The sequence below is a fragment of the Falco cherrug genome, chromosome 8 (genome assembly GCF_023634085.1).
Source record: "Falco cherrug isolate bFalChe1 chromosome 8, bFalChe1.pri, whole genome shotgun sequence".
Lineage (NCBI taxonomy): Eukaryota > Metazoa > Chordata > Aves > Falconiformes > Falconidae > Falco > Falco cherrug.
This window is the reverse complement of record NC_073704.1, coordinates 16,947,315-16,962,644: the sequence shown is the minus strand read 5'-3', so window position 1 is coordinate 16,962,644 and position 15,330 is coordinate 16,947,315. Positions and strand designations below refer to the sequence as shown.

The 15,330-nt window shown below is 44.3% G+C and overlaps 1 protein-coding gene across 1 annotated transcript in view; it reads left to right on the top strand.

Moving 5' to 3' along the window:
- Positions 1 to 3,878: 3,878 nt before the first annotated feature.
- The window catches only part of UBE2E3 (ubiquitin conjugating enzyme E2 E3), a 58,715-nt gene continuing 47,263 nt past the window's right edge, over positions 3,879 to 15,330 (top strand). The window contains exons 1-3 of the mRNA XM_055718983.1: positions 3,879 to 4,100; positions 5,306 to 5,508; positions 7,664 to 7,714. Coding sequence (XP_055574958.1) covers positions 5,315 to 5,508; positions 7,664 to 7,714 — 245 coding nt within the window. The 5' untranslated portion in view covers positions 3,879 to 4,100; positions 5,306 to 5,314. The remainder of the gene's footprint in view (positions 4,101 to 5,305; positions 5,509 to 7,663; positions 7,715 to 15,330) is intronic.

Sequence of the window (15,330 nt, the reverse complement as noted above, 5' to 3'; positions counted from 1 at the left end):
AGATCCAGAGAAGGTAAAGATACATTCAAAACTCCTCTAAGCATCCCAAGTTCCAGGTCTCGTGACAGCCTGCATTAGAGCAACCTCGGAGCTATTGCAGTGCTATAACAGCCTCCAAAAAGTCATTCTTCAAACGAGAACAACTGAAGCACAGCAGTGTTCTGGCTATTCCCTCCATCTCTCCCCCACACCACCCTCCCCATCCTTCATCCACCATATCCCCATGCCAGGATTTGTAAGGTGGCAATACAAAACCAACAGATGGGCTAAACACCAGCTGACAAAGGGACCGGGAGGTGGTTTCCTAAAGGTTGGTTCCTGCCCACTGCCATGCTTACTTTACTTCTCTGAGGACAAAAAAAATTACCTATGCTTTTCTTGTAAATTCCTGAGGATACAAAGGAATTGAAACACAGTAGTAACGTTGTTCTTCAGGGGCTTATTTTTTTCATTCATAAACCCAAATGAACCTATAGCATCACGATGTAAAAATAATCCTATTTATGGTACTGATTTTAAGTTTAAGGCAAAACAGGATGAGCTCCAATTACTGACTCTGCAGCAGGCTTCCTGCACTTGCTTCTGTAAGTCACTACATCACTTCCTGGCCCAAGGTTTTTGCCTAATTTACTTTCCTAGCTCTCTCTGTTAAAATTGCTAATTATCTGGGGAAAAGACACACTGGATATTTGTACAGGACCTACCTTACAAGGAGCATTAGTTGCTACTATGACATTTACTACTGATAAAAACACAATCTAAATTTCACCCCATCTACTTTTAAAAAATATACTTTGTTCATTTCCTGGTTCTGTAGTTTGTGCCCATCTAGCTGTGGCGCTGTAGTAGAGCTCCAACAGGTGCTTTAACACACAGCCTGGTATGGGAACACACATAGAGCAGAAAGATGCATTGCTAGGTGGAGATATATTTACTGTCAGGAAACAATGATTTTGTGATAAAGATGATGGAGTGCATGACCGTAAACATTAAGTAGTATTTTCAGTTGAGCTGCTCTTAATCATGAAAAATGTATGCTGCCCTTATTTTACCATCTGTACACCCTTAAAATGGTAGGGGCAAAGAGATCAAGCAATGATTTCTCCATCCCTCATAGTTTTCCTGTGAGAAGCAGAAAATGCCTTTCACCCTAGTGCTGGTGCCAGGCATTGAGTTGTTTGCTATCACAGAATTTCATGTCAGATGGAGGAGACTGAACTGTGAATTCCTAAACCTAGAAAAATATTTTCAGATGTCTGTGCAGCCCAAAGCAGCTGTTAAACCTCCGCGTGCTGACTATGACAGAACAGGGATGGAGACATACCCAAGAAGACTTTGGGTTTCTTAAGAAATATCAACTGCCTTTCGGAGCAGGGCTTGTAAAAAAACCAAACCAAAACAAAACACAAACAACAAAGGCAACTGACTGGGAAAAAAAATGCAGGCCTCACCCACTCCTGAGTGCCCAGGATTGTTCAGACAAGTCTGAACGGTCCTTAGGAAGATTCTGCACTTTACAACACCAGCTGCACTTTCACAGTTCAAGTACCCAAGAAACTGGCAGAGAAAAAGCATTCATGATGTGTACATCAGTTAAAATTACACTGATGTCAAATCACAAGGGATACAAAAAGCCAGAGGTATCATGATACGTAGCTTTGTAGCAATGGCTATTAAAATTGGTGTTTCCCCCCCTCCTTCAAACTGTGCCATACCTCTCAGTGCAGTACTTTTCCTATGGTTGACAACATTAACAAACACACCCAAGGAAAATACAAACTCGTAAGAACAAAGTGTCATCCTTTGAGACCTGATGTCAAATGAATGAATATTCATTCAAATAAACATCTGTTATATGCACCCATTGCTGTAGTAAATCTGTTTTAATAAGGTACAAAAGGCTGGGAAAAAATAAAATCTAGGCTGTTTTTTCAATTAGTCACTGTTAAATGGGCTTTCTTTAGTTTCACTTAGTATCCTGAAAGCCACAGAAGTCACACAACATGTAGTAGCTGCTGTGGTGTGCAACTCTTGACCAATCTACTTACTTTCATTCCATAGGTGCACACTCTTCTAGTACTTTTTTTTTTTTATGCCTGTGTTAATTTTCACCTGAAATAAAATAAAATTTTAAACACTCAATCCTGACTTTCAAAGCTCCAGCAAGCCTCATCTCAAGTATTATCAACAAAATGGGGGGGGTGGTGGTGGTGGGGTGGGGTGGCAACACGACTATCAGTGCTGACTGAGAGATTTTTAATATTGCCATGCTTCCCTTTTACTAATTATGCCCAGATTGCTCATCATGCCAGATACTGTTTATGCTAGGAATTTTCTACAGCATACCTCAGGGGCAAATTGCCTGTAGTGGTGATCTGGGAATTCTCTATAGCCTACTTCAACAAACAAACCTCCAGTATTCTTCCACATCACATCATGCAACTCTCTCGCCAAATCTGCAGCATACTTTTCAATTGAGCTAACTTCAGTCACCCAGAGAAGGGTATTCCCTGTCGAACCGATTGTTTATTCCCTCTAGAGCACAATGTACACTCTCTGACCCCTTGATCCTGCACAAGCTAAGGTAACACAGTAGTTTTAAGTCATTAGGCTGTTGATGATGAAAGCCCTTGAGGTAAAAGCCATCGAGGCGAAAGCCCTTGTGCTGGACAGCTACGTTAGGTTGAGATTTCATATAAAATGCACAAACCTTTACTGTAATTGTGAATTCCTTCTCTGCTGAAGCCAGTTACCCACGACCTCATCCACTTTTCACTGACAGAATAAATCTTCTTTTACAAGTGGATTTTATTGACAGTATGAAAAGGCTTTAATTTTGGAATATTTACATTATTTCAACTGGCGGATTGCTTTTACCACATGGTGTACTCCAGGCATATGACGTGAAAAGCTGTTGAAGTACACACAGGAACAGCACATTCATGGGGGGCCTGAAAATAAACTAAACCTCCGTCCTATGTCCATCTTCCTGTGACACCTACCGCAACTGCTACCGACGATCCCCCTGCCTCTTCAACACACGCAGAACGGCCATGCTGGCGGCTCACGCCATACTAAGCTTAACTGCTCTCGGCCCTGAGCCCTGCCGTGAGGGGTGGCGAGGCCGCGGGGCGGCCCTCCCGCCGAAGGCGGACACCGTAGGACGCGGCCCGCCGCCTCGCCTCAGCCCCGCGCGGCCCAGCCCGCGCCGCTCGGCCGCCCGCGCTCCCGCAGAGGCGCTGCGCCAGGCGCGGGTGCGCTGCAGCGCGGGAACTGGCGAGGGCGGCAGCGGCGGTGAGGCGCCACCAGCGGTCCCGTTCCCGCCACGGCGGCGGGGCGCGAGGCGAGGCGCGAGGTGCGAGGCTGCCGCGGCGGCTGAAGGAGGCCCTACGGCCGCCAGCGGCGCGCAGCCGTCGGTGGGCGAAGCCCGCGGCGGTGCCTCCCCCCCGTCTCCCCTCAGGCGCCGGCGGCGGGAGCCCGTCGGGACCCGGGCTCTGCCGGCGGCGGCGGAGCGAGGGCGCGGGGCCGGGCCGGATCGGACCGCCGTCGAGGGCCGGCCCCCCCCGCGCGCGCCGCCGCTTTGTCCTTGCCCGGCCCGGAGCACGCGCGCCCTCGGCCGCGGCGGGAGAGCGCCTGCGCGCACCCCGGCCCGGAGGGGGGCGCGCTCCGGCGGGCGCCGGGCGGGAGCGAGCGCCCCCTCTCCCCTCCCCCCGCTCGCCGGGAGCCCCGCCGGCGGCGGCGGCGGGCGGGGGCGGGCGGGGGCGGCGGGCCGGAGGCCCGAAGCGGCCGGCGCCCCCTCCCCCGCCCCCGCCGGCGCGCGCCCGCCGCCCCCCGCCCCGGCCCCCCGGCCCGCCGCGGGAGCCCGCGCCGCAGAGCGGGGCCCGCCAGCGCCACCCGCCGGCCGCGAGGCCGCACCGCGCCTCCCCCCGTCCCCCCCCTGCTCCGGCTCTCAATGTTCCACACTGCCCGGCCACAGAGCCGCCGCCGCCGCCGTATAGCCCCCCGGCCGCCTCCGTCCCCTCCTCGGGCGCCGCGGGCCCGGCCCGGCCCCCCGCCATCCCGCCTCTCCGACCCAGCAGCGGGACAGGACGCCGGCGAAGGTAAGGGAGAGGCGGGCGAGGCGGCTGCCGCGGCGGCTGGGCGAGCGCGGTGGGGGGAGGCGGGGAGGAGGCGGGGGGGCTGGTAGAGGAGCTTTGTTCTTGTTTTCGGCGCTCGCTGCCTGGCGGCGGCCGGGGGCGCGGAGCCGGCCCGAGTTCACGCCTCACTTGGTGCACACGCACGGTGCGGTGCGGGGCCGGGCGAGCCGCCGCCGCCCGCCGCGCCGAGCCCAGCCGAGCCGCGCCGCGCCGGGCTCTCCCCACAAAGCGCGGCCGGGCGGGCGGGCGGCCGCCTCCAGCCCTGCCGCAGCTCCCCGCCGCGCTCCTCCTCGGCCCCCCCCGGCCGCCGGGGCAGCCCCCTCCCCCCCCGCCCCGGTCGGCGGAAAAATGTCGGTCTGCCTGGTGGAGCTGCGTGGGGAGCGGCGGCGGGGAGCGCCGTGCAGAAGGTGCAGTTTGAATTACGCTTCTTCCCCCTCCGGCGGCGGCTCTGTGGTGGCCAAATGCAGTTCTCGCTGCTGGCCATGTAAATAACCGGGGCTGCTGCTGCCCGAGTTGCTTCAAATGCATCTTGGGGTTTTTCCCTTTTTAAAAAAAACCAACAACAAAACACAAAACACCACCAACAACATAGCCCACCCCCCTCCTCGTCCCCCGTCCCCCCCCCCCAGCCCAACCCTTTAAATGCACAGAGCAAGTGTACATTTCCATCTGAAATCAACCCAAGTGTTATTGGCAATATATTTTCTCAGAGAGAGGGGGAGAGGGGGGGTCTGGCGTTTGGACCCAATAAAATGCTCTGCTCCATTGTAAATATTTACAGGGTATTAGTGACTTTTTAAAAAACATTTTCAGTGAGGTCTGTTATTTACAATGTGTCATAAGTTATTAATGTTCATTGCCTAAGTACCCTGCTAAATCTGTCTCATGCCTTAGAACAAAGTCGACAATTGGCATATTGTTTAAAGTATGAAAAAAATGCGAGTGGGTTTAAAAATTGGAGATATCTGTATTTCCAGAAGTGTAAATATTGCTTTGTAGCTGTCAAACTGCGGCCCTGGGGGCGAGACAAAGAAGTATATTTTGGTTAATTCCTCGGTGAAACAGAGTTGTCACCAAGTCAAGCGTTCTCTGGAACTCAGGGAATGGCAAGAGAGAGTCCTGCCTGGTGTATTAACTCTGCCTCTTCTCTTCTCCTTCCCCAAAAAAAGTTCCCCACGATGTCCAGTGATAGGCAGAGGTCAGACGATGAAAGTCCAAGTACCAGCAGCGGTAGTTCAGATGCCGATCAGAGGGATCCACCTGCACCTGAACCAGAAGAGCAAGAAGAACGAAAACCCTCTGCCACTCAGCAGAAGAAGAACACCAAACTATCCAGCAAAACTACTGCTAAGCTATCTACTAGTGCAAAAAGGTAAAGGGGACAGTAAAACGTTCTGTAGTATTTTTGCATGGTATTTTGAGTCACAGTGCTTGCATTGCACTTTTCAAGACAGAGGGCTTCTTCTTGTAAAGCTACGTGGAAAAGAGTGAAGTACCAGCTTTTGCGGTACAGAAGCCTGCCATGCCGTATCTTCGTTAATCCAAGTCTTATTGGGGTCATAATTACACAGTCTCATCATACGTCTTTTGAGGAGTTGTTTGAGGACTTAGTAACTTACAGGCTGGCTGGGAGGGGGCACCTACATTTTCGTATTTGCAAAAATGCACGAGAGTGTGTCGGCTTTGGCTATCTTTTCCAGAGTTTCCATGCCTGATTGGTATAGGGTGGAGTCCTCCTGGTATATTTTATTATGGTCTGTAGACTGATGACCAGCAATGTTCTTTAATTAAAGAAGTCACAAAACCCCAGTGGCTTCTGTGGGCCTTCTGACTAGTTTTTCATGTCAATGCTTGGGAGAGCCTCAAACGCCTTGAAGTGTAATGGGTTCATTCTGCAGTTCTTTCAGAAGAAACTTAGGTGCATTTTCTCCCTTAGGAGCTGCAGATTCAAACCATGGGGTTGTACAGGTAGCCTCTACCTTTAAATATCAAAATCTTCAGAAGCCTTGTTGAGTTATACCTGTGGCATTTCTATTTGCATGTAAGGTTACTGGCAGTCCAGCTCAAGACGTGCGCTCTGATAAGTTTCTGTAAGTTCAGCTGTATGAAATAAGTAAACTTTAAATCTCTTGATTCCAGTGGTCTTCAAAGATGAAATATAATGCTGCAGTCCTTTCCCTGGAGTTCCTTTTCTTTACAATCATTTACAAATATCCTGTAGCAATAAAAGCTGTAGAGTAGCCGTAGTAACTTCAGGTTTTGCTTATTCAGTGTAAATAGTGTAGTTCTAATTTTTAGGAACACTTTAGTAATTTTGCATTGGACTTAAATTCCGCAAATACTTTTTGAAATGTGTTAAAATCACTGCAGAGTGTGACTGAATGGCTTTGATGACTTCTGAGCTTGTTAAAGAAACCCTTTGAAATAGGACTGGCTAAAGAAAGAAAAGTTCTGGAACTACTGTGTAGGCTTTGTAATTTGTTATTATTTAACTTTTTTTGAAAAGCCTGAGATGCAGGCTTTCACAACTGTGTTTTCCCTTATTCCCTTTATTGCACTTAATTGTTGCAAGTTCAATTTCATACATCTCAAATAGTTCAGTAGTCTGAATTTATTGGTACAAGTGTAAGGGCATGCAAGCAGTTTCCTCTTAGCTCGTATCTTAACACTAGCTATTCACACGAAATTCAGAGTCTTGCTCATATGGGTCCTTTTCTGAAAAGAGTCTTATTTGGTATTTAAGAGGAATTTACCATGTGTCTTTTGAAATCACACCTCTTATGTACCTGAATAAACTATTAAATTGACAAAAAGTTTTCGGTATTCTTCTTCTGGACCTTGACACCTTGCTTGTAATAGAGTAAAGCTAAGCACAGAGTATTTCAAGTTATTATATCACTTTTTATCATGTAAATTCAGCTGCTCTATAAGGTCGGGGGAGGAAAGGCAGCCGAAGGTGTGGAGGGAAGTAAAGTTGATCCAGAGAGATTATTCCAGTAACAGAGGCAGCCTGGGAGATCTGCAAATCCACTTTTTAAACATACTGCAAAGTAGTAGGTAAAGTATTGTGAAAAGAGCGTGTCTGCTGCCAGCGCGGTTCACTTCTTCAGCCTCGGTCACAGGTCTGTAGCGCTGGTTTAAAGTCATTGTCAAATCTGCGTGTGCAGCCCCCCCCCCCCCCCCCTTGCCTCATTTGCATATTAGCTTGAAAAGAAAATCTCTCTGGTAAAAAGTGCTCGGATGTGAAAAAGAGTTACTTTTCTGAATACTTGTGGGAAATTCCTACCCAACTCAGTTGTAAGTGCTCTGTTTACATACAGCGTGGAGCAGGAAAAAAGCTGCAAAGTTTCTCAGCTGTGGGATTTGGGTTATGCCTCTGAGAACAAAGAGGAAGCAGCCATGTTAGCATTACTGAAGGCAAAGCCAATCTTGCATTTAACTGCATGGTGGTAGAGGGCAGTGTAATTCCCTGATTTATTCTATAGACTATCTCAAATGCTTTGTGTCTGTTCTCATTTCACCAACAGAATCCAGAAGGAGCTAGCTGAAATAACCCTTGATCCTCCTCCTAACTGCAGGTATGTAACGGCTTCTTAAATTGTGGACAGTGGTAGCAGATTAATGTGCTCAGGCTAAGGAATGGGAAACTTAGAGTTTGCGACCGGTGACTGTTAGACAGAAATTGTGTACAGCAGATTGAACAAGCATAGGGAACGTTTGATACTGAAGTTTGCTATTTTGGCTGCATGTTGGAGGTGTAGTCATTAGTTATTGATGTACATAGTGAAGTGTATTCAGTTTGGTTTTTGTAGCTGGTCACCGCCTTCGTGAAACATTAATTATATGAACTTTAGAATACTCTGAAGCTCTGCATGTAGTTTGAACTGGCTTTTTGAGTGCTAGGTTTATAGAGTTATCACTTCATTCTGAAGTAAAGGTAAAGAACCATATGTGATTTTTATATGCTTTCTTAGTATGTTGCTTAACAGTTAGATACACTGAAGTACTGCCTTTAAATTTATGTGTCTGTTGGTCACAGTTGTAGTGTCTTGATAGAGAATATTTTTAAGGAAGTTCCCAACTTGGGAGACGCTTCTGTTAGGCTTTAGAAAATTAAATTGTAAGATTGGAAGACCGAGTGTTTTAGTCTTAGATAAAGTGATAGTAACTGGAGCACTTGATCTGTAGGAAAGTTAAATAGTAACATAGCTAGCTAATTTCTTTAAATCTTGTGCATGTTTTACGTTTGTTTAAAAGATGCTTGAAAATTCTCATTAGCTGTGAGCCTCCAGTGTTCAGATTTGCAGTGAAGCTACATTTAAATAATGTTGATTTCATTTGATGCATCTCGGCAAGATTTCTTACTGCAAGGTGTCTTCAGATTAATAGCTTGTGTAACAGCAAGCCTTGTACATGTTTAAAAAAATGCTGGAAGTGCTTTCTGATTTTATGTTGGAATTGTTTGGCTTTTTGAATAGTTGGAAAGGTTTGGTGCAGGTTTTGCAAATTCAGTAAAATGTGCGTTTTTCTCCTGTCTGGCTAGTGCATGAGAGCAGGGGCTAAGCAGAGCTGTATTTTACTGAATTTGTGGTAAAGGTGTCTTATTACCCTGAGGACTGTTCTGTAGATTGCCTATGGTAGTCTGATGTATTTGCATGCAAGGTCAGTGGCTCTCCCTCTTCACGAGAGGCAAGCTCTGTCCAGAGAGCAAATGTCTATTGGGTTTGGGGAGGAGGGGTGGGAGGGTGGGTCTGGTTGTTTTTTTGTTTGCTTGTTTGTTTTTAAATAACTGTTTTTAAAACTTCTAATAAATTACTGGGATTTATTTCTGTGTTGGTTATGCACTTTATACTTGGACCCTCAGAGAGGGCATGGTAGGACAGAAAGTATTTAAATGAAGTAAACAGTGACACTTTGTCTTACAGTTGCTAAATTGTAGCAGTTTCTGGTACAGCAAGTTGCAGTTTGGCTTTTAGAGAGAAGCTTCCCTCCTCACACCCTGCAATACCTCTGATACTTAGTGCCCTGGGAAAGCATGTTCCTCTCATATTGGCGTGAAAGTATTGCAGAGAGTTTGTCCTGCAGTGGAGCTGGTACTACCAAATGCCCAGAAATACTGTTGAGAATGATGAAAACCCCCCAGTGTGTCTACAATTATTCAAGTTTCTCTCCTACAGAGGATAGGGGGAAAGATTATTTTTTTGCCAGTGAGGAAGTCAGTGCTTCTGTTCCTATAAGTATTTTTTTAAGAGGAATTTAACCCTTTTACTCAGTAGCAACTGTACAATGAATGCATTTTTACCTTTTGCAAAATGAAAAATATTTACAAGAGATATTGCCTTCTGTAACAGAAATTCTGGGTTTTCATGATGAGCAGTTTGAACACAGTTTCAGTGCCTGAAGGATTATCGGTACATTGGAACTGACTTGTTCGAAGGAGCCTTTCTGGTATCAGGAGGTAAATGCAGCTGTGTGTTAACTGCAGAGCAGTTGAAGTTTGTGACACTTAATCTGCTTAATCGTGCAGATTAAGCAATAGGTTGACACAGCAGGCATGTGACACCTACCTCTTCATTGTTCATCATGCAACAAGCGGCGGAACGCTACTTGTTACATTTCTTGTAAAAGAGAAAGAATTTGTAAAAAAAAGAACTCCACAGCATTTAAAAGCCTGTATAACTTGGCATATTCATATGTGCTTTAAAAACAAAAAAACTTGTGTTGTAAGTTCTCCTAAAGAGATTCTTCACGCAGAGTTGTTTCTTCTCCAGTTCTAGAGCACACCCTTACCATTTGCAGTCCACATGTTGCAGGCTTCTCAAGAATAGAGCTGCCAGCTGATGCTCTTGCAGGTTGATGGTACTTCTGGTTACTCAGTTACATAAGTGATTAAACTTTAGCACTTTTTAAAATATCATAATGGCACATATAAAACATTAAATGTTACTTTAAGAGGACACAGTACTAATACCGAAGAGTACATTGAACTCTCCCATATTGTGTTAGACACTGATGGCTGCTGCCACATCTCACATGCCAGTGTAACTGCATGTGGAGTTGCTCCACCAGAGAGAGCTGAGGCTGATTTAACCACTTTAAAATGACATCAACTGGTTGCACTGTGATTCTCATGCAAAAGAAGTGTAGGTTTCCTCAGCAGTTAAATTTCCCACAGTCACATCTATTGCTGTAACATCTGTTTTATAAAAAGTGCCAGAGCCCCAAGAAAGTCCCATTCCTGGGTGTGCTGAGCAGGCCTGGGCTGAACATTAACTTCTATTTTAGGCACTGGGATAGCTGAATGACAGGCACCGTAAAAATGTCTGAATAGCAGGTTTTTGCTTGCTTGTCTCAACAGTAGAGATTGATTTCTTTAATTGGACAATGGACTGTTAGAAAAATCATGTTGTCATGCATCACGTTATGTTTGTGGGCAGTGAATACAAACTGTGCCGTACCAAGTATAAAACTTAGTATCTTTGTGTTGATAACTTTATGCTTTAACATACAGTAATAATCTAAATTCCTGTGATTTCAGTGTGATTTCTAAGAAAGATAGAACATCGAAAACAATAAAATTAGATTTGGTCTTAAGCCACTGAAGGTGTTGGTGGGAAACTAAGTACTGCTTTCTCCTCATGTTGGACAGTAACTGACACCTCTTCTGCTGGACAGGAGAAAATGAGTCAGTTACTGTCCAACATGAACTCTAGCTCTAGGACAAATAGGTAAACTGAGGACACAGGTATCTGATCCTGGTTTTTCTTGCTTTTGCTGCCTTAACTCAAAGCTGTGCTACTTGGTGCAGTATGCTGTATTTAATTTCTTTTGTGCTTTTAATAGCATAAAGCAAAGCTAAAAAGGTCTTGGCCCTATTGCTCCTAGGCAGCTCAATTTCAAACCATGGCCAAGCACTTATACATACTTGAAGGTATGGAAGGATGCCAAACCCCACCGCTACACATTCTCAGGAAAATGCAGCAAAGATCTTGCATGTAATGCTTGATAAATCTGGGCCACATTGATGCTCTTAAATAGGTTTGACGTATCTGGAATAACTGTTTTCAGTTCATGGCATAAAACTTCAGACTAGAGGTCATTGCTCTGTAGTTAAGGTTTTATCTGAGGCTGCTGTTCTGAGCTGCCCAACTTGGAGGCTGCAGCTCAGGTGCAGCAGGGCACAGCCGGCTCCGATGCTCATTGTTCTTCCTGGATTTCAGGGCTGGCACAAATGAGGCCATTCCCAGGGGAACTGTGATTTAGAGCAGCTTCCTTTAGCTGTTCCTGCTGCCCTGCTGCTCCACAATAGCAAAAAATGTGTATTCCCAGTCTTCTTTCCCCACTCCTCCTCATTTCCATTCCAAAAGTAATCATTGTTCATGAGAAAGTTTTTGACGTTCAACCCAGTACTAAATAAATTTAGTAACACCCATGCCAGCTTCGTTTATAGTTTACAACCCATTTTACAGCAAATCCAGTTTGGTATACACTTTGTAGGAAATGAAAGCAAACACCAAAATCAGTGTAGCCACTCAGAGCTTCATTCATGTTGTTTAAAAAGAGGTAAGATCGTGCATCTTTCCGATGCAAGTGGAAGAATTCAAGCATTTTATAGTCTGTTCTGTCAGTTGGCTTTAATCTCTTCTGTTTGTTAGATTAAAGATCAGACATCTGAAAGCAAGTGGGTAAAAAAAAAAAAAAAAAAAAAAAAAAGGAATAAAGGCCAGACAAAACACGTGCCTTAGCGCACTGGTCAGAGAGACAGCTTTCCTCAGTTGTAGCTGCTGAGAAATGGGAATTCTTACCAAAGGCTCCCTGCTCTGTCTCATCCTCTAGCTGGTGAGTGCCTGACCTGATAGGGTCTGTTGAAAGCTTTTTCTTAATAGGGATTACTAACTCGATTACTATTTATTTTCAGGCCTTGTATGCTAATAAATACTAGTGTGATTTACTGAGCAATACTACAAAAGGTAGCAGCTGATGATTTTGCTGTTTGCAGCCTCTCCTAGGCTTGCAAGTAGGTTGATAATTACTTATTTTAAAACGACACTCCGAAGTATGTGTAGTATGTGTACTGAGCACAATGGGAGCAAGACATGTAGGGGTTTTGTTTTAATACAGGATTCTTCTGCTTCCTAAGGACTACATTTGTCCCTTTCATTACTGCCACATCTTGGGCTAATTCTGCGCTGCAGAGTATTGCCAACCCAACCCTACGGCCTGGAGTTTGACACAAAAAAAATGCCTGCAAAACCCTGGCAGACGAATGCTGTTACTGGTTTAGCTATGGACCCATGAATCCAGATGTTTGTAACTGTCTCACTGTGGTTATTACCCCATCAGTGGGGAAGAAATGCACTATGTATTTAAAGGAATATCGTGAAGGTATTCTTCAAACCAGCGATTTAAGCTCTTTCAGTTGAGCTGTCTGAAACAATGAGGAGCAATGAACAATTGTGCTGGTGGTGCAGGCTCTTCCACGTGCAGGGATAGCACTTGATTTGAGCTACACAGCCTTGTGTTAGTGAGCAAGGTCCTGCAGCTAAGCTGGTAGAAGCCTTCCTTTTGTTAACATACTCTGACTACAGTAAGGTTATAGGCAAATGTTTACTCTGCAAACAGTTGTGCCTGTTGAAGATGTTACTGCACAGCTGTGGTTTGCTCCAGTTCTGCCATGGAGGTGACTACTCCAGTCAGTAAGTGAAGCAGATTCACGGGATTACTCCATAGGGCTCCCCAGGAAGGAGGGGGGGGGGGGGGGGGGGGGGGAAGAATTAAAAAAAAAAACATCCAAGTTTGCTTAAACGTTTTAAATAGGTGATTCAAACGAACTCTGCTGGATTTTTCCTCCCTCCCTTCAGAGTAGGCATTGTTCACACAAAGCATTTTGTCAGACACACCAGGATATGAATAAGTCAATCCATTCCTTTGTCTCTCAAATGTAATAAGTTTCCATCTCTCCTTTGTCAAAGCCAGGCGTTAGTTCTGTTGCTTTTTTGAAATCAGTAGGAGGAGGAATATTCTGAATGCAGTCAAATACTAGGCCCCTATACAGGAGCACAAACGCGTGCCTAAGTATTCACCTGTACTTTTTCTTTTTTCCAGTCAAGCTGCTGACTTTTCAGATCAGTGGCAGTCCCCCAGTTATGTGTTTATTCTGTTAATTTCTTATTGGGCAAACATCTTGCTATTGCTAAATATTGAGTCTCACTGAGGAAAAAAAAGATATGTTTTACTTTTTTTCACCTATGCAGTGAAAACCCCAACTGTGAACACTAAATGGTTCCCTATAGAAGGAGAAGTTGATTAAGGTATGTAAGAGACCGTGTATTAGGAGTATGTGCAAAAATGCCTGTGCTGAAGCTGAATGAGCAAAATTTAAAAAACATCACCCAAACTCTAATTGATATTGTATCTTCTGATAGTGGGATTATACCTCTTATTGCTGTATCTTCTGATAGTGCAATAAATGAAAAGAAAGCTGAAGTTTGCAGAATTGTTCTGAGAACAAACTCACACGATTATTTCTAATGCTTCCTTCCCTATACAGAAGTTCAGTTACAAAAATACAATGAAAAGGGTTCACAGCTCCTGTAACAACATGTTTGATGTAGCTCTCAAGTGAATATTGAAATACTGTGTTTTGGTATTGTCCAACTCTGGACACAGTCCTGTGGTTCTTTCAAAAGCAATTTCTTGATTGTTAGTTACTGAACATAAATCAGTGGCTCGCAGTGATTTAAAGATATGTTTATCTAGTGATAACCTTGATTTATCTAGAATTATTTCTGCTAAGTGTTTTCTTCCATTCTTTTTCTTCTCTCCCTCTTTTTTACAAGAAGAGTATAGTCTAGGTCAGAGTAGGAAGGAGTTGTACAATTTAGCACAGCAATCGGAAGTCGGGTGATTTTGTATTTCTGTCCATTTGTAGTAACAGCCTGATTCTGCCATCTCTATGTATGTATCGCTTTTACCTTACTTGCCAGTAGTCAGTGGAACCGCTTAAGGAGTAGGGATGAAGCAAATTTAGAAAGGCATTTCAGTAAAACATTTAAGTGTTAAGTAGAGCTAGAGTGCAATGTTATTTAACATGCTTTTATTTAAAAAATGCAACAGTGGAAGATTGTGTAATTCCTGAATGTTTTGAATTGTGAGAATACTTAAATTACTTTCAGTTGAGACTAGATGACAGATCCACTGACTCAAAATGCCTCAAGTTTTGGGGTTTTTTACCCTGTGTTAGTATCGACCTCTTGCAAGCTGTAAACCAAAGTTTTTTACCAGCCCCCACACAGTGAATTTCTCATGCAAGTAATCTCAGTGGCATAATTAAGACAAGGTTATGCAACACAAATCAATGAATCTACTCACAGGAGTAAGTTGTCATACCTACAGATTTGCAGATTAGGCACTTGTGTAAGCAGTGTCCATGATGCTGTTGTATATGCTCTTAAATGTCTGTGTGTTATTCAAAAGGTCATTTAAATCTTTCACCAGTTTTCATTAGCGTTACAGTCCAAATGAAAAAAAAAAAAAAAATTCATGGCTGTCCATCTACCCTAGAGTTGTAGAAATAGTTCAAACACTTTTCACTGTTACTGGTATAAGAGAACAGACCCTCATTATGTCTTAGTTTTAGCTGGAAAAAATGGAAGAGCCCAAGCTGGACCAGTTTTTAAAACAATTCATTAAGCATTGTTGTGCAGAAATTTGTCAAAACCGCAAAGTAATGTGTCCTTAGACTTAAGGACAAATCTGCTTTTGAAATATCCGTTTGTATAACTGCACAAAGGCCCTTCAGGCTCTGTGATAAAACTGATTAAAGTATGCCATGTATGTATATATATATATATGTATTTCTTTCTGCACTTAAACTGTGCATTGCTCACCACTGCCATCCTGTCATATTTAGTTTGTGATAAACAGTTTGTATGGCAAGGTCCTAGCACACTGGATGCTTCCTCATCAGACTGATTTGTCTGTGTGTATTAGTTAGTCTGATTTGATCTTTACTTTTACAGACTTGGGACACTTAATTTTAATTCAAACTAACAAAGTGCAAATATAAGAGAATCAAGTAAACTACATTAAACCCTTCATTTAAAATGAGTTGACTGCTTCATATAAAACTGATGTGTGGAGATTTCCTGGAGCTGGTGTAACTAGGATTTGCATAGATGTGGAACATTTTGGA